This window comes from Hyalella azteca, unplaced genomic scaffold (genome assembly GCF_000764305.2).
Source record: "Hyalella azteca isolate HAZT.00-mixed unplaced genomic scaffold, Hazt_2.0.2 contig13248, whole genome shotgun sequence".
NCBI classification, from domain to species: domain Eukaryota; kingdom Metazoa; phylum Arthropoda; class Malacostraca; order Amphipoda; family Hyalellidae; genus Hyalella; species Hyalella azteca.
In genome coordinates this window covers 320,112-342,836 of record NW_025943177.1, presented here as the reverse complement: position 1 = coordinate 342,836, position 22,725 = coordinate 320,112, and the positions used below count along the sequence as shown (strand labels likewise).

Sequence of the window (22,725 nt, the reverse complement as noted above, 5' to 3'; positions counted from 1 at the left end):
ACCAGCGATTTATAAAGGAAAGTTAGGAAGAAACAGCCTTTCAACATTGCAAGACAACATCAAACTACTTTGCAAAATTAGTTATCTTTCAAACGCTTGCCTCACTCGCAATCAAAGTTGTTTTCATTAGTATTTTGAGTAAGTGGTATATGAATGGGACTTCATGCAGCTATTTTTTAAATACATGTTATGATCAAGTTTTCTTATCTTTTGTACGTACATTATTTTATATATTGTAGCAACCATGTGACATGTTGAATTTACTTTTGCAGTTTGTGTCTCATTGATTTTAGTCGCAGATTTAAAGCTTACATGTACATGGGTGTGGTTTTTCACCAGTAATTTTTGGCAACAATTAACTTGTGCGTGAATATTCAATTTTTTTACTTCTGGTAAAATTGATATGAGAACACTTGATGAGCACAAGTGTTGAGTCACACTTGTGCTCGTCAAATTCTCATATCAATTAAAAATAACGATCAGTTCTCTAATAAAAAAATCAGTTCTCTCTCGCTGGCACCGTGAGTGTTCGACTACTCATTGTCCCGTTTGAATGTCTGACAACCACAGAAATGCGTTGAATTATATCAGGCAGTAGATTTTTTACAGGTTTATCAGTAAAAATATTATCGGTATTGATCGTATTTATGGTAATTAAAATGACAACATAAAAAAGAGACTGCAAAACTACTCGTGACCAAATATGCTTGTTCATTGTATAGTGTATTTTTCATGTAACTCAGACGAAAATTTTTTTATTAGTATCTCGCGTATTAGTATCGCGTATTAGTATCTCGTCGAAGATCCAGACAATTATTTTTACTGATGAATCTTGAAGAAATCTACATTTAAACGAACTATATTTGAAACGGATAAAATCCTTATTGGCAAACAAACTTCCACTCAAGCGACATCGGAATTTCTTTACGATGACCTCCTAGTTTTGGTGTTTATACTTCAATTCAACAAATATTTTGCAGAATAAACTAAACTAGAATATAATTAATTAATTTAGGTTTGACAAAAAATGTAGAGTATAAATATTTTTCTGAAAATATTGCAGTTAAATAATACTTTGCCAGAGCATTGCACAACCGTTGTCTATGGCGCTTGTCGGCACAGCATTCCAGGAGATGCTTTGGTAAACACAAGCCTTACATGTCCGTGCATACAAATGTTCTTGAATTTTGTTGTGAAAACGGATTCAGATTTACAAGTCTTTAAAATCGCATCTATATTTAAGTAAAACCTGTTGACACTGCCGGTTGCCAACTGACCAGCATGGAGAGAGAGGAATCGTTCAATTTGAGGAGTACACCTAAAACAGTAATATATGCACTGATTTTGCTGTGTTTCTCACTGTACGCCATCTTCCACCTCGGGGAATGGAACCACAGCACGTGAGTGCAAGTTTAACAGTGGTTGCATCAAATTTTTCGATAACAACTAAATTTGGTTGCCAAGGATTTAGAAATTAAATTCCAAAGAATTTTAGGCGAAAAAACGTGCAAAATCAACGATAAAATTGTTCATTGTCAATTGTCATTGTTCAATTCAATTATTCAATTCAATTCAAAATTGTTTAATTCAATTCAATTGTGTGCATTGTCATTGTTCAATTCTCGCTTCGAATCACCGACATGTGGAACAGCCTCCCCGATGACATCGTTGGCGCTCCAAGTATGAACGCGTTCAAGAACAGACTAGATAAAGCTATGGAAAAATATATGTTCAGATTTGAAATGCCTAGCTCCTTATCGAACCCGGTGGAAGTCTAGTAGCTTCTTCAAACTATCGCCAGTCATGAAAAGATCCGGTCAAATGACACGAGTTTAGATCTATGAACAAGGCACGAAATGGAAAAGAATCGGCGACAGGCCACATCAGGCCTACACTTCAGAGCCGACATCACTATGTTATGTTATGTTATGTTATGTTATGTTATGTTATTGTGCCACTGTACCTAGTAAAAAGATATAACTTAAGTGAGACATGCTAGGCGAAGTTTCTTACTGGTCCTAATACTTGTTTCTTATATAACAGGTCTTATCCCTCATTCTTGCACCGCTCCGAAGAAATGGCGCGCATAATAACCAGCAAATTAAGCCAGACAAGCATGCAGCATCAGCAAGACAAACAGCACCAGGATCAACTGCAAAATCTATTGGAGCAACACCGTTTGAAGTTGTCAGGCGTGAAGCAAGGTTGGTTGTATTTTAATAGAACTGATCGTTCAGTTGGTTACTGAGTTCTTGTTGGTAATTATAGGTTTCATCAAAAACTGGCGGAAAAAAGTTTCTTCGACGAATCATTAACCAAATGCATTCGAGCATGCAAAAAGACTTTGACGGCTCCATTCATTGATTGGAACCACCTACTAAACTGACGGTGAGAATATTAGCTCTTGACATGCAGTTAAATTTCGTCTTTTAGATTTCACGGTCGTAATTTAAAATATTTTGGTGCACGTAATATGCGAAATTCATTTTTTGTGAATAAGTAAAAACATACTTTGTTTGAAATACTGATCTTGATCGCTAATTCCAAAGTTTGCGTAATTATCTTTTGAATAACCAACAGTGGAATCGTAAGGGAATTTCACAAACACCATCGAAGTTGAATTAATCTGGTATCTGACTTTCCCGCTTACCAGTTCAATTTACTCCCGTTCACCCAAGAACTTAGTTCGTATAGTCTTATTAATGCACAAAGCCAAATGACAAATTCTTTTTCAATCCATTATGAGCTAAGCAGAGCCATATCGGAGTAGAGGTTTAGCTGTGTCACAAGATGGACGTGCGTGTTGCGCGGGCTCAAAACTGGCCTTGCATAATGCCGGTTTACCTCTATTTATGCATCTTGTGCTGAAGCTTTTCAGTAAAAAGACTTTGGTGAAGTCAGTGAAAGAGAATGCGAATAAAGAGTGGAAGTGAATAAGAAGTGTTTCCCTGTTTTTTTTTTCTTGTAAAGAAACGAGGGTAAGCTTGTGAGGGCACAGTGCTGTTCGCTTTGCTTTCGGTTAGGCCTAAATTTCTTGAGCAAGCTCTGTCACCTTTGTTCTGCCCCACTGTCTACCTTTACCTTATCCCTCCCCCTCTACACCCGCCTGTCGTGTCGTTCCCTTGACTCCCCCAGCCCACCCCTCTCTTTCTCTCGCCAGCTACAGCTGTTACCTCAGCTGTTCCACCAGTCGAAATTTTCGAGGGAACTTTACTATACTGAACTCAACTCAGTTTTGAAGTTTTCTCCGTCCTTTTATCCATTCAAAAGGTTTAGTTCGTGCATTTTACAATCGCTGGACAGAAAATATAAAAGATAGTCGAAAAGCCCTCTACGGCCTCTAGAAAATAAAATGAAACCAAATCAGCCCAGCTAGAGATGAAAGTTTATAAGTATTGCAAAGTGATCTCTTTGAGCGAAGTCCAGACGGTCACCTGTGAACGATGCGAAGATCTCATTTATATCTGCTGTTCGAAGTTGAGCTCTAAGGAGTACTCATTTCTCCAGAAATCTAAATTACTTCATTGGTTTTGCGAAAAACCAATTCTTGGTGCTCGGAAAAGCGAGGAGTCGGTGGAAGAGCATGGCAATGAGTCGAAATTGTTGAATGATGTAGTAAACTCCTTGAGTGAGATGGAGCGCTCGCTGAGTGACAAATTGAGCTCGTTATGCAATGAGCTGACCTAAGTGAAGGCTCAGCTGAAAAATACGGGAGAAATGGAAATAAAGAACAAGAGAGCTGATTTATCTGAAGACGCCAGCGAAAGCACACGTGAATTACTTGATAGAGAACGTAGGAAGTCCAACCTGGTTTGGTTTGGGATTCCTGAAAGTACCACATCTGATGCGAAGGACCGAGTGATGATGACACGGCATATGTTGTAGATTGTTGCAGCAAGGTGCTCAACACACAGATTGATGTTACATCGTGAAAGAGGCTACGCTCAAAGGATGCTGCTGCCAACACCTGCAGACCTCTTTTGGTGACTGTTAATTAAGTAAACCGTGATTGTCGTTCAAGGGTAAAGATTAATGGACAAATAGGCTTGAATCGGAAGCGGGCTAATTCGGCTTGAACTATGGTCCTGTTCATCTGGTAATCATAATGGACGTCATCTTGGTTTATTTCGTAATTAATCTGAAAGGATTGTGTTCGTGGGTTAACTGGGAGTAAAGTGAGCTGATTTAAGCAGATTTTAACTGATCCAGATGTGGCCTACGATACAAACTGCGCAATTTCATTGCTTATTTAGCTGTACTTGCCTATTTCTATCACTTTTAGTTTACGATTGTAAATATTTGTTCATTAGTTGAATATAAGTAAAATGGTGAGTGACATTCGGATGGACCCGATAGTGCAATTAGGGATCGATTCACATTTGTTCGTCACCATTGCAATTTATTATTTTCAAATCATTGTTCGTTGAAGTTTTTAACAATTTAAACACAACTTAATTATCGGCAATTTGGTAACATGTTACTTATGACATGAATTTCTCATTACTGCTGCTCGTTACTTTCAATGATGGAACGATTAAATTGCCTCTGACGAAATTTTCAATATTCCTTCAATATAGGAACAATTAACAGTTCATTCTGCATCAATATCCGGCAACGTTTCCGAGTAACATAAGTCTTACAGTAAATAATAAGGGAAAGCATTATACAGTTTCAAAGACTTGCTTTAACGTTCTTGCAGAACTGCCTAAAGAAACTGGAGAAAAACCGGTCGACCAAATCTCCAAAATTAATGGACCGCTGGAAAAAGGCGATTTTCTTGGTCCCAAATTCAAGAATTTCAAGAAAATTCTCTACTGGAATGAAGTACGTTGTCCCACTAATTAATGGCTGCGGGTGTGCATTGATGGATAATAAAAAAATGTTCGTTCCAGCGCCAAACTTAGAATTTTTTCTTTTTTTTTTTGTTTCATAAATTTCAGAATAAACTACGAAGGCGATGCAAAATCATGAACGTTACGTTTACAATTATGAATAATGAAATTTGAAAGTTTATATCAACTAAATCGTAACTAATTAGTTATAAGTGAGTTTTTCGCAATAACCTTTCTCCGATTCAAGGTGTTCGGCGCCAAAGATTTTTGGCTCGGCCTCGGCCAGGAGCCGTTCATTGAAGCGGGCTGCCGCGTCACAGAGTGTTACGCTACCCACGACCGGCGGCTGCTGCCAGCTGAGCGAGCCGACGCCATCATGTGGCATTTGAGGTCTAACGACAAGTCCCTTCCCGAAGTTAGGTGAGACATTTAACCCTCTACCGCCTGAGGGTGGATAGCCAGAGGTCAGCATAGCCCAAGTCCACAGTGCGATTCATATACCTTCCCGAGCGTAACGCAGCCGGGCATCTTCACGGCTTTTGACACAAAGCGCCCACCACAACAGCGCCGTTCAGTCACAGGTCGGAGCTCATACAGGCCGGAGCGCAACAGGCCCTACCGCAACAGCTACTCCTATCGTAACGTAACCTAACCTACAGAGGTGGGCAGTAGCGCGCTACATGTAGCGGCCGCTACATTTTCAGTAGCGGTAGCGGCACTAAATTTAATGCAATGTAGCGGTAGCGGTAGCGCCCGCTACATATTTAAGTAGCGATACGAGGTTTTGCCGCTACAGCGCTACCGCTACATTAATAGATAAAGCCTTTAGATTTTACTTAATAGTATTAAATATTATTTAAAAACCAGCATGATACATGCATAATATAAATTACAGAATAAAACTGTACGAAAGATTTCGGTGTAATGTTGTCAACCTCAGCCTGTTACTAGTGTCAACATGTTAGTTGTTACTTGTTAAGTTGTTACCACTTACCACTTAAGGCCGGTCCACACGCTCAGTTTTACACAACGATTTGTCTGGGCAGTTCTAATCGTTGCAGTTAAAACGTTGCGTGTGGACGGGAAAACTGCGCAGTTTTGAAGCCGCCGGGAAAACTGCACAGTTGCATCGAAATCTGAGCTACAGAGCATAGATTTCGATGAACTGCGCAGATAAGTCGGAACGTGTAGTGTAGACGGTAGTACAGTTTTCCGATTCAATTTGCGCTCAGTTTCAATGATTCTGGCAACAATGGCGGACCTTCGGTAATGTTCTCGGGAAGTTAGTGATCTTCTATACGAAAGTTTTTCTTGCATTTGGCGAGTAAAATTCAAGGACTATAGTAACAGGGACAAAAAAGGTGGACACATACAAAGGCTTAGTAGACAAATTTAAAGAAATCGATGAAAGCGCAAACAGAGAAACAGCTGTAAAACAAGTTGAGGAGCATTTACCGTAAACAATTGGGAATAAATAAAAAAATCGATTCCATCTGGACCTGGAGAAGAAGACATCTACAAGCCATCTCTCTTGTATTTTGATTCCTCGCATTCCCTACATGATCCAATCTCTTTTTTAACAAGGCACAATGCCAAAAATTTATCAAAATACTGCCTTTTCCATGGCACATCTCGGACAAATTTACGGCCGGACTCGCGGCCGGTCTCCCCAAATTCGATGAGCATGGAATATCTTCCAAAGTAATGAACGTAGCTCGATAAAACTTGGTACATGTATTCATTAGGACTTAACGGTGATGTTTAGCTCGTGAACATTTTTAGAATTTCACCTTCATTCGTGAGTTATATGACAATACGTGCCGAAATTTGCAGTGAGCATGACATTTCTTCTTAACTACTCTACAGATTTGAACGAAACTTTGAATATATAAACCTAACCTCCCAACGGCGATGTTTAGCTCGTGACAATTTATTAGATTAGATAAAAACGTATAACTCGCAAACGAAGGCAAAATCGAAAAAAATTGTCACGTGCTAAACATAACCGTTAACCGTTCTTTTCACGTGCCGACCGGCCACTGAAACGCCGGTAATACCGTTAACGGTAATTTTTCTAACATTGCAGTTATTTTTACACAGTTATTTTCAAGTTTCACCTTCCCTACCTGGATGTCTACTTTAATCTACCAATCTCAAAAATAATCCACATATATATATATATATATATATACAAAAAAAGACTGATTTTTTATATGCATACGTGGAAAATTTAGATTAAAGTTAAAAAGTTAAAAAAAAAAGTTAAAAGTTAAAAAGTATTAAAGTACACATCCATGTAAGGAAGGTAAAACATAAAAATAACTGTAACTTTTATTTACTGTATCAAACCCGTCCTAGTTCGGTTAGGTTAATTGCAATAAAGTTGCATTGATATGTTTTGAAAATATTTTGTTATCATTAAATATTTATGAGTAAATCCCAGAAGCTGAACAATAAATATTTAGAGATTTCCAATAATTTTGGCCAATGTAGCGGCTAATGTAGCGCGCTACATTTTACTGTAGCGGTAGCGGTAGCGCTCGCTATAATCTAGTGGGTGTAGCGGTAGCGGTAGCGCCCGCTACATTTAGAGCATGTAGCGGTAGCGGTAGCGCCCGCTACATTTAGAGCATGTAGCGGTAGCGGTAGCGCCCGCTACATTTAGAGCATGTAGCGGTAGCGGTAGCGCCGCTACATTTCAATGCAGCGCTGTCCAGCTCTGCTAACCTAACCTAACCGGCGCCGCCTGTTGCGGTAGGGCCTGTTGCGCTCCGGCCAGTTGGGCTCCGGCTCTGTGAAGCAGTGGCTGTGTTGTGTAAAGCGGATTTACTGTTAGCAGGACCCACAGCTCATTGATCTGAGGCTATGTGTAGCTATTGCATGCTGCTGGGAGAGTAGCACACGGCGGTAGAGGGTTGAGAAGATTAGTTCAGTAATTATACATTGGCTAGTCGCTGACTAGATAGTTCCGCACGCGTTGCATTTTATAATGTAATAATGCATTTATAATCGTTTTTAATAAATCTACACTGCCCCTAACGAACTCGCACAGACTTGGCTGGTTCATACAGGATTCTTTCACTTTTTTGGTGATCTTTAAGCATGCTCTGCTCTTCAATCGAACTTGCATACAAGATTTTTTCACTAAGTAGGTTCGCTCTAGCTCCACCAAATAAGGTAACTACCCAAAAAACTTTATGCTTATCTTGCCATTTATTCGAAATCGATGCACAGTATAAAAAAATACGCCAGCTTTGTATTGACACCATAACGAAGGAAAATTTTGCACATTATTGTTCATTAGTTGTGCGACTGACATTTTGACCCGTACTAACCGCGTGGTATTATTCTATACTATACTTGGTATTTGGGTGAAATTTGTGCTTGATTCAAACATCGTGAATTTGCTACTCTCCAGCGTATAGTATTTGTAAGGTGATATCTTTGCCAGCATGGATTTCTCATGTGACCATCTCTTTTTAGCGCATTTTCTCATTTATGGAAAAAATGCACTATTGTGCTCGCCATGTCCGTCAGTCCGTCCGTCCGTGATTTCTCATTTTCGTCGACGATAAAATGCGCTCACTGTTACTCACTGCAGTGAGTACTGAGTTATATTTTTTTCTCGATTCTCGTTGGGCTGCGCCTGATCACAAGCGCCCTCGGTGAGGTGACAGCGAAGTAATTTGCGTCTTTGTCCCCTCACTGATTGTGAATTATGACACAAATAATGACACATTTCTTACATAAGGTTTTCTAAACACTCTATATGTAATCGTGCTAGTTTACAACTATTTTTGGTGACAAAGATCTACATTCAGGAGGCTTATTCAGAAATCGATCACCGATTCGTGGAGAACGAAAAGTAAAACCAATTTACTTCTAAAAAAGGGTATAAATCGCACAATTCATGAATATAAATACGCATATTTTTTCCAAGTATTTTCCTCACAATTGTTTTATTACAAAGTCTACATATTATGTATTACTGCCCACAGATTGCAAGTAGCTGGTTAAGCATGAAAAAAATCAGGTAATCGCAGCTATATGAACACGGGCCTTAATCTCTGAATGCCGATTCCTAATCGTACATTTGTCTCTTTCCTGACGATTATCCACGAATAATTTCACATAAATACCACAAACCCTCGATAATTATTCTCAGATACCCATGTAGAGTTTTTCAATTTATAATCCAGCACTAACATGTCGGATCTACGCGTTATGAAGAGTCAGATAATTTCGCGCAAAAGTCTTACGCTGCTTGCGTGAATCACAGCTGCGCTCTTGGCTCACATTGTCTTTTAATCAATCAATTTTGTACGTAACGCTTTAAAAAAATCACGTTATTACGTTATCTTAGTAGCATTCAATCATTATATTTCTAATCAACACGACTAATTACAACTCATTCCACAAAGCTTCGCATTCTAACGAGTTTCATTGATTTCTTGTATTTCACGCGAATAAAATTGATTTACCTCCTGCTCGTTCACTTCAGTCGACATCATTGTTCAATATTATTAATAGTATTTTTATTTCAATATTGTTATCAAATTACTTAAATTACACTCACTTTCATTCCAGGTCTCCTCATACCTTCTACATCTTCTGGATGCTCGAGAGCGCCCAGTACACTTACGCGGACCTCAACACCTACAACGGCGTCTTCAACTGGACCATGACTTATCGTCTCGACTCTGACTTCCCTCGACCGTAAAATTTTATCAGATCCTTGCATGATTTAATTTCGAAAAACTGAACTTCGTCCATGTCTTAAGTTTGCAACAAAAAATGACACCACATTACTGAAGATTTAGAACGATAATGAACTTAGACTGTCGATGTTTATTGGCACTCGAAACTCATTTCAAATTCATGACCAACAGGTACGGGAGTATTGTGTTCTCACCCAACGTCTCAGCCAAGACTACCGCACCCAAAAATTACGCTCATGGAAAAACTAAACTGGCCGCTTGGTTTGTCAGTAACTGCCACACCGTCAGCGGCAGAGAGCAGTGAGTTTGAAAATACTTTAAATAACACATTGATATCTTATATATTCCAAATTTCCTTTCCCATTGTTGATGGCCTCGACAGTCTGGTGCAGGCTCTACAGACACACATGGAAGTGGACATCTATGGCACCTGCGGAACGTTAATTTGTGAGAGGAAAGACGAAAAAAGTTGCCGGGAGATGCTGGAGAAAGACTACAAATTCTACTTGGCCTTTGAGAACAGCCTTTGTGTTGACTACATCACCGAGAAATTTTTCGAGGCTATCAAGTAAGGGAATAAAGAACTCGATTACCTTCTCGTTAATAAAATTTAGGAAAAATTCATGAGCAAATGGGCAGGTAATAAGAACGATATATCAAAATTATCTGGGTTTTGTATTATTTTCGAGAATTTCGTCAAAATATAGTAAGTAAAGTTGTTACGATCGTTTAAATTCAAATATACTGCAGTGACTATAACTACGCAGCAAAATTATCGTGTGTCTACACCTCGCACAAATACTGCTAAATATAGGAGCTTGCAGCAATTATTAAACCGAGATTATAACATAATAAGAGCACTCAATACTTATAAAGCTTATACAAGTGCGTGCCCCCACCGGCAGGTACAACGTGGTGCCTGTCGTCTATGGCCTCGGCTACGAAAGAACTCAAATTCCCAAGGGCGCCTACATCGACGTCATGGACTTTGCCTCCGTACAAGACCTGGCGAGCTATTTACTCTACCTGGACTCTAACGACACGGCTTACAATGAGTACTTCAGGTTAAAATTTAGCGGTTAATATCAAACAAATCTGGACTTGAATGACACGGCGTACAATGAGTACTTCAGGTTAAAATTTAGCGGTTAATATCTGCCAAATCTGGACTTGAATGACACGGCTTATAATGAGTACTTCAGGTTAAAATTTAGCGGTTAATATCTGCCAAATCTGGACTTGAATGACATGGCTTACAATGAGTACTTCAGGTTAAAATTTAGCGGTTAATATCTGCCAAATTTAGACTTGAATGACACGGCTTAAAATGAGTATTTAAGGTTATATCTTAGAACAAAGAATTGAATTGAACGACCCATGGGTCGTTACGGCTTTTCTAGAGCAAAGTTCCTTTTCTCTTCAACGCAATTTTTTCTGAAGACTGCAAATTCAGTTGATTGAAAATATTACCATTTCCGTTAAAATAGTATGAATTGTGGGTTTGCTTACCTGTTAGTCGCGTCAGATAGAACAGTAATGTTGCATTTAACGGTTTATGCTGCATTTAGACAACTTAAGTTCTTATGATGACGCCTTGAAAGAATCTACAAGGAAGATACACCGCATAATTATACGCTGATTTTTTACACAAGGTGGAAAGAAGAAGGCTACAAAGTATTCGAAGATCAAAATGAAGTGTACAAAAAAACTTTCTGCGACGTGTGTGAAAGGCTTCACGAAGCTGAAGGAGGGACTGTGGTTGACGTTAATTCAAACGAAGGTGTGCACCTAAACAAAAGTAGGCTACAGATTCAACGTCCAGAAATCAAAGAAAAGTATCGAAAGGTTTACAATATCAACGAATGGTTTGTTACTGGACAGTGCATTTCCCCCAACAACAATGAAAGACTCACAAGTTTTGTTCACGGGTAAGATTTAACTAAGATTAACTATCTCTCTCATCTCATCAAGTATAGTTGTATCACTTAAAAACTTTTCAATATTATATGGATACAGAATAGTCCGCATCCCTCGTTAATTATTCCGAAAAATAGTAAATTTAGGAGCAAATTTTTTATGTACTAGAATTCTTTCTAGAGTGCATGATGACCCTCTTGAACTTATTAAAAAAGTAGATTGTAATTAATTGATAAATTATACTTGTGTTATCCAGGCAATCATGAGTAGCCAAACGTACGTGCTTTAAAATCGTAATTGTTGTATATCATGAGCCTGTACAGACAGTTTTATAACTAAAATTGTGCAACCATGGTGAATAATCACTCAGCCCGTGGCCCTTGAAATCAAGTTGGTCGCAATACTTGTAAATTTACGACAAAAATTATAATTTAAATTCAATTCTAACATTAAGCATTGCCCCTGTTGCGTGTCTTGATATTGGAAGTCTTACCCGGTGTTGCTCTGGATAAATAATTACGGCAAGCTGAAAATCCTGTTGAAACGAATTCCCTTATCTGGAATCTGTTAAGTAATTTTGAAACTGAAGTACTTTAATTTAATATAGATCCGTTCCAACACACATTTAGACCGGAAGTGGCATTGAAATCATTGATTGATATTAGCATAAACTTTATTTTCAATTTTTAAATGAAATTAACGAGTCAAGATTTAGGAATCTATTCATTTTCTAAATTCACTCTTCCTTCTCCTTTTTGAAATTCATTATCTTCCCCATATTAATAACAAAAACGTGACGACAGGATGTGTATTGCAGCTACGCGCTGGAATAGCTCGCGTATATTGTAAATATCTACAGCGGCTGGCGAAATCAATCAACAAACGAAGGAACTTTCACAATATTTCACTGCAGAGCTGGGCAGCGCTACTTTGAAATGTAGCGGCCGCTACCGCTACCGCTACATGCTCTAAATGTAGCGAGCGCTACCGCTACCGCTACATGCTCTAAATGTAGCGGGCGCTACCGCTACCGCTACATGCTCTAAATGTAGCGGGCGCTACCGCTACCGCTACATGCTCTAAATGTAGCGGGCGCTACCGCTACCGCTACACCCACTAGATTGTAGCGAGCGCTACCGCTACAGTAAATGTAGCGCCGCTACAATGGCCAAAATTATTGGAAATCTCTAAATATTTATTGTTCTGCTACTGGTATTTACTCATAAACATTTAATGATAATAAAACATTTTCAAAATATATCAATGCAAATTTATTGCAATTAACCTAACCGAACCAGTACGGGTTTGAAACAGTAAACAAAAGTTACAGTTATTTTTATGTTTTACCTTCCCTACATGTATGTCTACTTTAATATAGCAATCTCAAAAATAATCCACGTATACATATAAAAAATCAGTCTTTTATTTGTGTATATATGTGGATTAGTTTTGAGATTGGTAGATTAAAGTAGACATCCATGTAGGGAAGGTGAAACATAAAAATAACTGTGTAAAAATAACTGTAAGCAAACTGAAACATGAAAAAATACCTGTAAGTGGTAACTGGTAACAACTTAACAAGTAACAACTAACATGTTGACAACATTACACCGAAATCTTTCGTACAGATTCATTCTGTAATTTATATTGCGTATTTATCAGGTTGGTTTTTAAATAATATTTAATACTATTAAGTAAAATCTAAAGGTTTTAGCTATAAATGTAGCGGTAGCGCTGTAGCGGCAAAACCTCGTATCGCTACTTAAATATGTAGCGGGCGCTACCGCTACATTGCCTTAAATGTAGCGCCGCTACCGCTACATGTAGCGCGCTACTGCCCACCTCTGAATATTTGTAATGGATTACTAAAAGCAAGAAAATATCAATTACAAAAAATAATGTTATTGGCGTTGAGAATTCCGTTTAGACATAATAATAACACTTGAAAGAATTGTTGAGTAACTCACGTGATGTCAAATGTAATTGCGATACTTTCCTGTTTGTATTACATTAATTGCTGCTCCTGAGTTATGACACACAAACAACATATTACTTTAGCTAAATTCTCTGTCTATCAATTCGATATAATTACGACTTGAACACGTTAATGTGGTGGTTACGAATGGCATATGAAGATGACAATAGTACGAAACGTATGTTTCTGCATATACAAGGCGCATTATTACAATATTTTTATTCAATAAATATACACCATTTCAGGAAATATATGAGCCATGAAGATATGAAAAGTGAACTGCAGAAGCTCCCGTTACTTTTCAAGCCCAAGAATTCAACAGACGATCGTCCAACGTAAATGAAGGCGAAAGCAAGACCTCCATCCAAAATGACTCGATTTGAGGCAACTTCTGATTTTCGAATGAAATAAATTTAAAACTCAGTTTACAAAATGAATAAACATTCAAATGTTTACGAACAATGTATTCACCCGATGAAGGGATCTACTCATTTGCACACCGCAGAACTTAAATTTCTGTTAGTGACATGATTTGTTAGTGAGCCAATGTTCTACAAATTTGTTCACCTCAATTATTCTAGCACGACTTCAGAATTAGTCGCTATTTCCTGTGAAAATCGTGAGTGTGCAGAGCAGCAAAGTTGATAAGATTCGCCTACTTAAGCTTCAAGGAATCGAAATGACCACCATTTTCCATTCATCAACTCACTTTTTTTTTATTGTTAGCACTTGAAGAATGCACAATGCAAAAAAAAAGAAATAAATTGAAAAACGTGTGGCGTCTGTTACCTTTAACTTATGATCTGAGAGAAAGAAAAGCTAACAACCGAACAATTTTATAAATAGCCTTCTGCACTTCTCAATATTGAAAACACAATTATTTGTACTACATCTAAATTAAGTGTGTTATTTCATTTTGATGATCAAATAACAAGCTTCTCGTAGTTACCAATGAAAGAAATTATGTTTCAAGCAAGCATTCCCTCTTTATTTCTTAATTGAGCAAGAGTACACAGCTTAGTCGGGAGCCCACGCTTATGGTTGGGAGTATAACAATTCACGCACGGCGTGTATCACATAGTGTATGTATCAACTTGACTTCTGGAGGTGATATGTAATGAAAAATATGTCGTCTTAAGGCCAGATACTGAAAATAACTGGTACATCCAAAATGTTACAGAAATTTGCCGACTGCTCCGGTAATAAATTATGCCGATCGCAGCCGCGGAACTACCATAACAGGGCTAACAGTCACGGTGAACATTCCCGTAAATCAGACCACATGGAGAATATTACTGCAATAGCACGTGAATTGTGCCTCAAAGACAGACTCGGCATCACGTAATCTCTAAGTAGCAAGTGAATTAGAAGCCAATCCTGTAAATATTTGTGGAGTGTGTTTGTGCTTGCTTTTGTTTGAAGCCTAGGGCCGCATATAAGGGCAGTTTGTTCCCGTATCCACGATACTTTTCGCGTCGGGCTACACCTGACCCAGAAATTTTATTCGTTGTAGGGCAACGGTCTGGTATAGCAAAACTGGGAGGAAAGCACAGCATCCAAATTTTCCAGCCTCTCTGAAAAGACACAAAAAAACAGTACTCTACGGCTAGCAAAAATTATAAACGCAGGATATGGACCGAAAAGAGTATATACAAACAAAGACTAACATAAATAACATTTTATGATCTTAGTAATAAAAAAAACTTTATTCGGCTATGATTAACACAAAATAAGCAAGACTTGCAAATCCGTGCCTCTATTGTATCATGAAACAATTACAATACATCACTATAAGCAAGGTCATGAGTGAGGTAACCTCAAACTTGAGTGAATAAGTCAGACTTAATAAGAATGTTTACTGCCAAATGTTGTGAATACGCAAATCGTTGAACAACCTCTTGTACACAATTTCTAAATGGAAGCTTCTGAGCTGCAGGAATTGTTTTAATATGTGGCAATAAACTTTTTAAGAACAATAGGTCATCATCCTCTCCCTCTTGCTTGCGCTCCATCTTTTTCTTCAGATATTGCACTTTCTGCTGTTCGATATTCAACAGGCTTTCATTGAATTGTTCTGCTGGAGATACCTTCTTTCGTTTTTTTCCTTTGTTTTGCTGACCAGACAGAGTGCTCATTAAAGTTGGTTCTTGCGAAATTTGACCCATGACAGCTTTTGCATTACTATTAGATGAAGATGCTAAGCAATCTTCTTCATCTGTGGGCAAGTCTTCAGCTCCCTCCATGTCACCAGTTTCACATTTTACTTCACCCATTGTTGGTGATGAGGTTTCACTTGCATCATCGTTAATCACGTATGACAAATTTCTACTAGATGGTCTTGGTCTAACAACATTGTTCAAGAATTGTAGCTGTGTAAAATGCTTCCATTTTGATGAGACATTATTATCTGCTGCATCTCCTGATCGGGGTGATTGCATTTTGCCGAGCTCAACAGAAAATTGGTCTCTCAGATACTTCCATTTCTTTTTTATCTGCGTTCCTGTAGAGACAAACAATGAGGGATTGTTAGCAAAAGTCATATAATATTTCATGCTTTTAATACACACATAGCTATACAGTACTATGAAAAATTATAACACCAATACTAACAAAACTTTATATCTTCTTTGCAGATATCTGGCCTACAGTTAGTAAGATTGTTGCAGAAACTTTTGGGGCATTGTGGGAAGAACTGCATGAGCAACACATGCCAGTACCCACAAAGAAATGTTTCAAAAAAATTGCTGAAGATTTCTCCAAAATTTGGAGCTTTCCTAATTGCATTGGCTCAATAGATGGTAAACACATACGTGTTAAATGTCCAAGCAATTCAGGATCTATGTATTACAACTACAAACAGTTTTTCTCCTTTGTCCTTCAAGCAGTGGCTGATACTAACTACAAATTTGTTTTCATAGATGTAGGAGGTTTTGGCAAACAAAGTGATGGTGGGACATTCCAAGCCTCGGAGCTTTCCAAGGCGTTGAAATATAGAAATTTGGATATTCCTGAGCCGGCCTACCTACCAAATACAGCAGTCAAAGTACCAAACGTAGCTACTTGTGGGGGACAAAGCATATCCACTTAAGCCATTTTTGCTAAAACCATATGGAGCCTGGAGGGCATAACCTAACTATTGAATTTGAAGATACAACCTTCAACCAAAGTTTGTCAAGATGTCAGAAAACCATTGAACGTGCATTTGGAATGATATTCAGTAAATGGTGTTTGTTAGCAACATGTATTGATACCAAAGTTGAAGTTATTGATAACATTGTAAAGTGCATATGTGTACTCACTGTACTGCATAACACAATCATAGACAAGGAAGAAATTGAACATCATCTAACTGAGAGTCTGAGACTGTTAACTCAGGGATTGAAAAACAGAATCCTGTACATCAGGACAATCAGGTTGGAAGGCTGGACAACGATGCTGTGGTGTGGATGTGAGGGAAATATTTAAAATTTCCTGTTAAACAATCCTTTACTATACATGCCCCTGACAAAGCAGACATGATATTTGAAATGTTATTTGAGAATGCCATACAGCTACTTATCCTAGCCATGAGACAATTACTAATCCCATTTCTGTTACTATTTGTGTACAAACTGTACATTCACATTCAGTACATTGTCATTGTACATACACTAGTATGGAATATATCTACTTGGCGAGCCGCGACTGAATTTTTCGAGCCGTGGTTTTATGGATTTGCCAGCCGTTAGTCTGACCACTTTGACATGACCGCAACTATGCGCGATCTTCAACAAACGTTTTGTTTATTTGTTTACATTACGATGTTTATGTTTTTTCTGCAAGATATTTTTGGCGGAAACGGTAAAGCAATGCGGATTGCGGAAATTGAAAATTTTATGAAATGACATGTTTGCGAAGTGCAAACCGCAATTTTCCAATCAAACAAAAATTTATGACATTTGAGCCACGAGATTTCATACCTACTGAAATTATATGATATTAAAGCCGCGATATTTCAGACATAAATAGGACTTTTCCAGCCCTGCATAGGATAACAGTCATAACACTAATACTTACATATTTTTTTGTTTCATTCATTATTTTACTTATCACTCATCAAATATAATACATCAGCTTTTAAGTAGATATCATGCCTGAAAAAATAAGGTCTTTTTTTATATGCAGTTGAAGTAAAATTTAACCAATGTTCCCTTACCTTCACAGTTCATCTTCTTGGCAATGTCAGCCCAAAGTTTCTCAACTACAATTCGGTTAGAGTGTTCTTTACTCCATTTGTCCCAAATGGGTGTTCGAGCATACACCTCTGTGATTAATTGATCACTGTCGATGCTCATCATGTGTTATTACCTCTCAAAAATCCCTCCAATTATAAAGTTATAACTTATAACTCCTCGCCACGGTGCCACCTTTAGAAAGTTGTTTGTTTACATGAGAACCTCGACACAACGCCGCTAGAGGGCCAAAGAAACAAATAAAATGGAGGGTTTAAAGGTACAACTAATTTAAAAAGGACCATAACTCATAAGCCAAGTAGGTTGAGCAGATAAAAATGTGCAGTACATTCCGGTAAATAGGTATAAGCAGGTTGTCGGCAGAAGCCTATTCGTACAGGTTTTCACTGTAAACACTTACATTATTATCCTATGTTCATTCTTGTGGTAGGTTGCCCGCACGGGCAAACCTGCTTTCACTGTGTGCGTACCCAAAGAAAAGATAATCTGGCTTCATTTTGCAACTGTTGCCACAGGCCACCCATCTGGCCAGAACGGTTCGCCGTTTTATACAGATAGACGATAGTACATATACTTAAATACTTAACGCGCCTCTTATGGGCGTTTTAAGCGAAATATAATCCAAGTAGTAATAATAATAATAATACTAATAATAGCGGTTTCAGCGATTATTAGGTAATAGGCCTGTCGCCGATTCTGGTAAAATGGATTTCAGATTCGTAATCTACACCCCAAAAAACATATAATTAAAAAAAAACACCCTTTTTTTTGGATGTAGTTAATCTGCAATAATACCCCGATTCTTAACATCGCAGAACATCCACAGCTTGTTGCGGTCTCGAGCTCACAACTCACTGATTCAAATTCTGCTGTGCTTAACCGCCCGGTCTCCTTGCCGATTCTGACCAGAAACTGTCGCACAGAGCTGGAATCGAACCCGCGCCTTTCTGCGCCAATCTTGGTACTCTGAACTGTAACCACTGGGCCATCCTGCCCATTACACATTATACGCTACCGGTTAAGAGGTACGTGGTAACAATGAGTCTATGACACGCCCATGAGGTGCTCGATTGTAAAAAGTTTGGGAACGAATGCTATAGACAAAAGCGACTCAGAGTTGATAAGATTTAGTTAGTTTATTGGCCATATGTTTACTAGCGTTTTAGCTCTTTAGATATCTCGCACCAGAAGTCAAGATGAACATCACCAAAGAGGTGGAATGTCTCAATTATCGAAAGTTTCACAAATCAAAAATTCTTCATCACCCACATGAGCAGAAGGTCTCAAATGTCCATCTCGCTTCATTTTTACTTATGTAGCATGTCTACTGGCAAGTAACAGATTTTGCTTCAATAAAATATATATTATCGTATATCATAAATATTACAGTAACAGGCACAAATTTCTGCTTTCAGGTGATGCACTCAATGCGGCTGAATGAAAAACTGCTGAAACCTTGGGCCATTGCTGATGCTGACGGCACCATCATATCAGCTCACTGCGACTGCCCATTGTCCAGTTTTCTGTTTAAATAGTCGTGAGAAGGGATGGTGCATCCAACAACCTCGCAGTTGCGTCCCATCTTCAAGCAAAAACTTCAAAAAGAGACGAGCGCAGTAGATGGAAAACGTAGGCGAACGCTAGACCATGTAACAAATATGGCGGCCAATCCCACAATGCATTGCACCATTCGGTGCCGTGACGTCATCCTTTTGAAACCGATTGAGTATCGCATTCCATTACCTCCTCACTTTGGGGCCTATATACAGGGATAGTACTAGCAGCTAGTTCATCCGCCGCTTAACTGTCCACGCTACTAGCCTCGTGTATAAGGGTTCAGCCGCTTCAGAGGCATGCGCCGGCAAGTGCCCGAGACGAGGCCGAGAGGGACAACCATGTGTTGATTTTTTCGCTGGAGAAGTGGCTAGTGGGGCTGATTCAGCCATGGTGAGAGTATCTGTGTCGCTCTTGTGAAGTATCTTGGGTCAAGTGTTCTTGGCAGGGTGGCCCAGTGGTTAAAGTTCAGATCGAGTACCACGATTGGCGCAGAGAGGCGCGGGTTCGGTCCCAGCTATGTGCTCCAGTTTCTGGCCAGAATCGGCAAGGAGGCCGGGCGGTTAAGCATAGCAGAATTGTAGCAGTGAGTTGCGAGTTCGAGACCGCAAAATGCTGTGAATGTTCTGCGATGTTAAGAATCGGCGACAGGCCTACGGCCTAATAACGCTGAAACCGCCATTAAGTGAATCATGGCTTGTTTGAACGCTAATGATTCTAAGAAGAACCCAACGAAGTGGAGTCCAGACGACATACAATTGTTCTTTGAGATATTCTAAAGATATGAATTAATGTTCTTTGAGATATTCTAAAGATATGAATTAATGTGGAATGTTCGCCATGCTGGTTACTCCAACAAACTGAAGAGAGAAACTAATATTTTGAAACTGAAAGAAGACCTTATTAGTTAGGGTTAAGTTGTTCCCGACGTTGCATCTTTAAGGGCTAGAATAAAGAGTATAAAACGAGGTACAGACTCGAGTTGTTGAAGGTGATCCCTCGATCCATCTCCACAGACCTCACTCGACAGCTTCTAACGACGCACTGGCGGGCGCGAATGAGAAGTAAAGCGGCACCTTATATTTTACTCTCCTCGTGTACAGGCTTGCTAGCCGGATAGTCACCAAGCGACCGACACTTGCCAGATTTACTAGCCGTTTGCACTATCCCCGTGTACAAGCACCTAAGCTACGTTCTTGAATTGAAATAAAAACTAGAACATTTTATTTCCGAAGTATTTTCAGGGTGCAGGATTGGTAAAAATTTTAAGAGTTAGTTCATAAAAAAAAACTATCGTGGAGAAAAAGCAAGTCAACGAAAACAGTCATACACTTCATTTCGGAAAAACCATCATCTAGTCCTTGTATTAGATTAGAGAGTTCACAGAGCACCATTTGAACAGCGGCGAAGAAATTCTCGTTGCATTGTCGATTTAAATATTATTCCAGTCACAATAGAACTATTGTACATCATTATTGCTTGATCAGTCACCGTGCCTTTACATTTGGCATCGATGTTCGTCTGGCGTGGCAATAAATGAATAGGTATAACCTATAAGTGAAGAGAATGAGTCATGCTGCTGAAACTTGCCGGCCTCCAGCCCTTGAAGCTGCTTGACAGGATCAAACAATTTCTTTTAAGCTAACCTTGGACATACAAACTTTAATATCTGTTTGAATAAAAAATATTTTATAAAAAGAACGGAACACCTGTAATTCATCGTACACTGCCAAAAATGTAATTTGTTTGTTAGTGTTGTCGCAGATTGCTAGCAAGATGTCTTGGTTGTATAGTGTATACTGTACCGCTTTTCTTAACAACTTGGAGTGGATTGCGTATCAAATAACAAATTTTGAATGTAATTCAGAAAATTATAGTAAGTTAGAGCCTTAATTTCTTGGGGTGGGTGGGTTACCGTGGCTGAAAACACCCATTCTTCCTGTTGTCTTTTCTCGAAAATCGCGTATCAACTTATTAATGCTGGCGGAACTTGCGGATGTTGGAACAGAAAATAAGCGCAGCATAAACAGTCGAGTTGCTGAAAATCATCACCTAAGCAAACAAGTTGACTAAGCCAACTTAATTTAGTATGTATTGAGAAATATATTTAACGGTAAGGAAATAGATATCAACAGATAATGATTAATATGCACTGTAAATCATTTACGAAATTAAATTTTCATATTTTTATCTGGTAAACTACCACCAGTACTTCTCCAAAGTTGGTGAAGCTGAGAATCAAATGCAACCTAGAACTCTAGCTGACGAGCTCCACATTGAGTAGAAAATCTAGGCAATTAAACAAGTGCAATATGAAGCACCTAGCGGCACTTGCGATTAATATTGGCCCTTGGCAGTTTAGGAGCTGGACCCATCATGAATACTAGAAATTACTAGATGGCATCGCAAGCGCGGAATAAACGATGGACCCCAGATACACAGAGTTTTCGGTATGAGGCGCACCTTAAAATCGCGCGAATACTATCAGAAGCTGTCACTTAAATGAAGCTGCTACCATTGTAAGTTGCTTGGTTGTTGAAATTGGTATCTTTATTGAGAATTGTTCCATTGGCACAATAATAGTTACATAAAACTATATTCTCACATCATATCTACATGACTGCGCTTTTTGTGGTGCATGAGAGTCGATAATGCATCGGTATAAGTAAGCCAGATGTTCTACTTAGCGCAATATGGGTCAAGCAATCTTCATCGATTACATTTAAGTTCAATTGGACGTGCTGGAATTCATGACAGCCACCGTTGACCGAACACGCCGCGAGCGACCTCTCGTACAGCCCGCTGACCACCTGCCACCAGGATACTCGTGGCCTCAGCAGAAGGCGCGCAATTCTTTTCCAAGCAGCCATATGGGGAGGGGGGGGGGGGGAGGACGTTGAGCTCCGAAATTTACGCTCACGAGATAAAGCCCAGTGAGGTTCATTAGGTTCGCCCGAGATTGAGCAGTGGGAATCGCTTTAAATAAAATTTATTCGATACCATAGTTCTTAAAAGTGCAACTAGAATAGGGACACGCCAGAAAAATAAAACGTGTTAGTGCATCCTTAATTGTCGTGCTTACCGCATTACGTATAGGTATAAAACTCACATCTTTATCTTATTTATTGTTGGGGACGCCCATTGAGAAATGACGTTCGATTGTTCTAGAACGATATGAAATAGAATAGAAGTGTCGGCGCTGAAGAAATAGGCCCATGGCCTGTTGCCGATTCTTGAATTTTTCGTGACTTGATTCACAAGAGGTCCGGCCTTTGGAACCCGATCTTTCCATAACTGACGATTGATTGTTATAGCTGCTGGACTTATTGCCTGGTCCGTAATTTGCTAGGCATTTTAAGACTACTTATCATTTCAATTTCAAGAATGCAATATAACATTCATTTTTCTGGCGGTTCCATTTTAGAATTAAACTTTTATGAACCATGGTATCAAATAAATTTAAATAAATAAATAAATTTTGAGTAGTGAGATATTCT

At 38.8% G+C, this 22,725-nt stretch overlaps 1 protein-coding gene across 1 annotated transcript; it reads left to right on the top strand.

Moving 5' to 3' along the window:
- The first annotated feature begins 1,043 nt into the window (after positions 1 to 1,043).
- On the top strand, positions 1,044 to 12,387 carry LOC108672892 (alpha-(1,3)-fucosyltransferase C). Its single transcript, XM_047883576.1, has 10 exons — positions 1,044 to 1,400; positions 2,044 to 2,204; positions 4,700 to 4,824; positions 5,080 to 5,252; positions 9,420 to 9,548; positions 9,722 to 9,850; positions 9,933 to 10,118; positions 10,456 to 10,614; positions 11,203 to 11,478; positions 12,271 to 12,387. The coding sequence occupies exons 1-10, from the start codon at positions 1,282 to 1,284 to the stop codon at positions 12,314 to 12,316; spliced, it is 1,503 nt and encodes a 500-aa protein (XP_047739532.1). The 5' UTR covers positions 1,044 to 1,281; the 3' UTR covers positions 12,317 to 12,387.
- The last annotated feature ends 10,338 nt before the right edge of the window (positions 12,388 to 22,725 follow it).

Excerpts from the sequence above, each read along its gene's own strand:
- LOC108672892 (XM_047883576.1), top strand. The coding sequence starts at position 1,282 with ATGGAGAGAGAGGAATCGTTCAATTTGAGGAGTACACCTAAAACAGTA. Across the intron at positions 4,825-5,079 it reads AAATTCTCTACTGGAATGAA|GTGTTCGGCGCCAAAGATTT; the intron begins GTACGTTGTCCC and ends CTCCGATTCAAG. Across the intron at positions 10,119-10,455 it reads AAATTTTTCGAGGCTATCAA|GTACAACGTGGTGCCTGTCG; the intron begins GTAAGGGAATAA and ends CCCCACCGGCAG.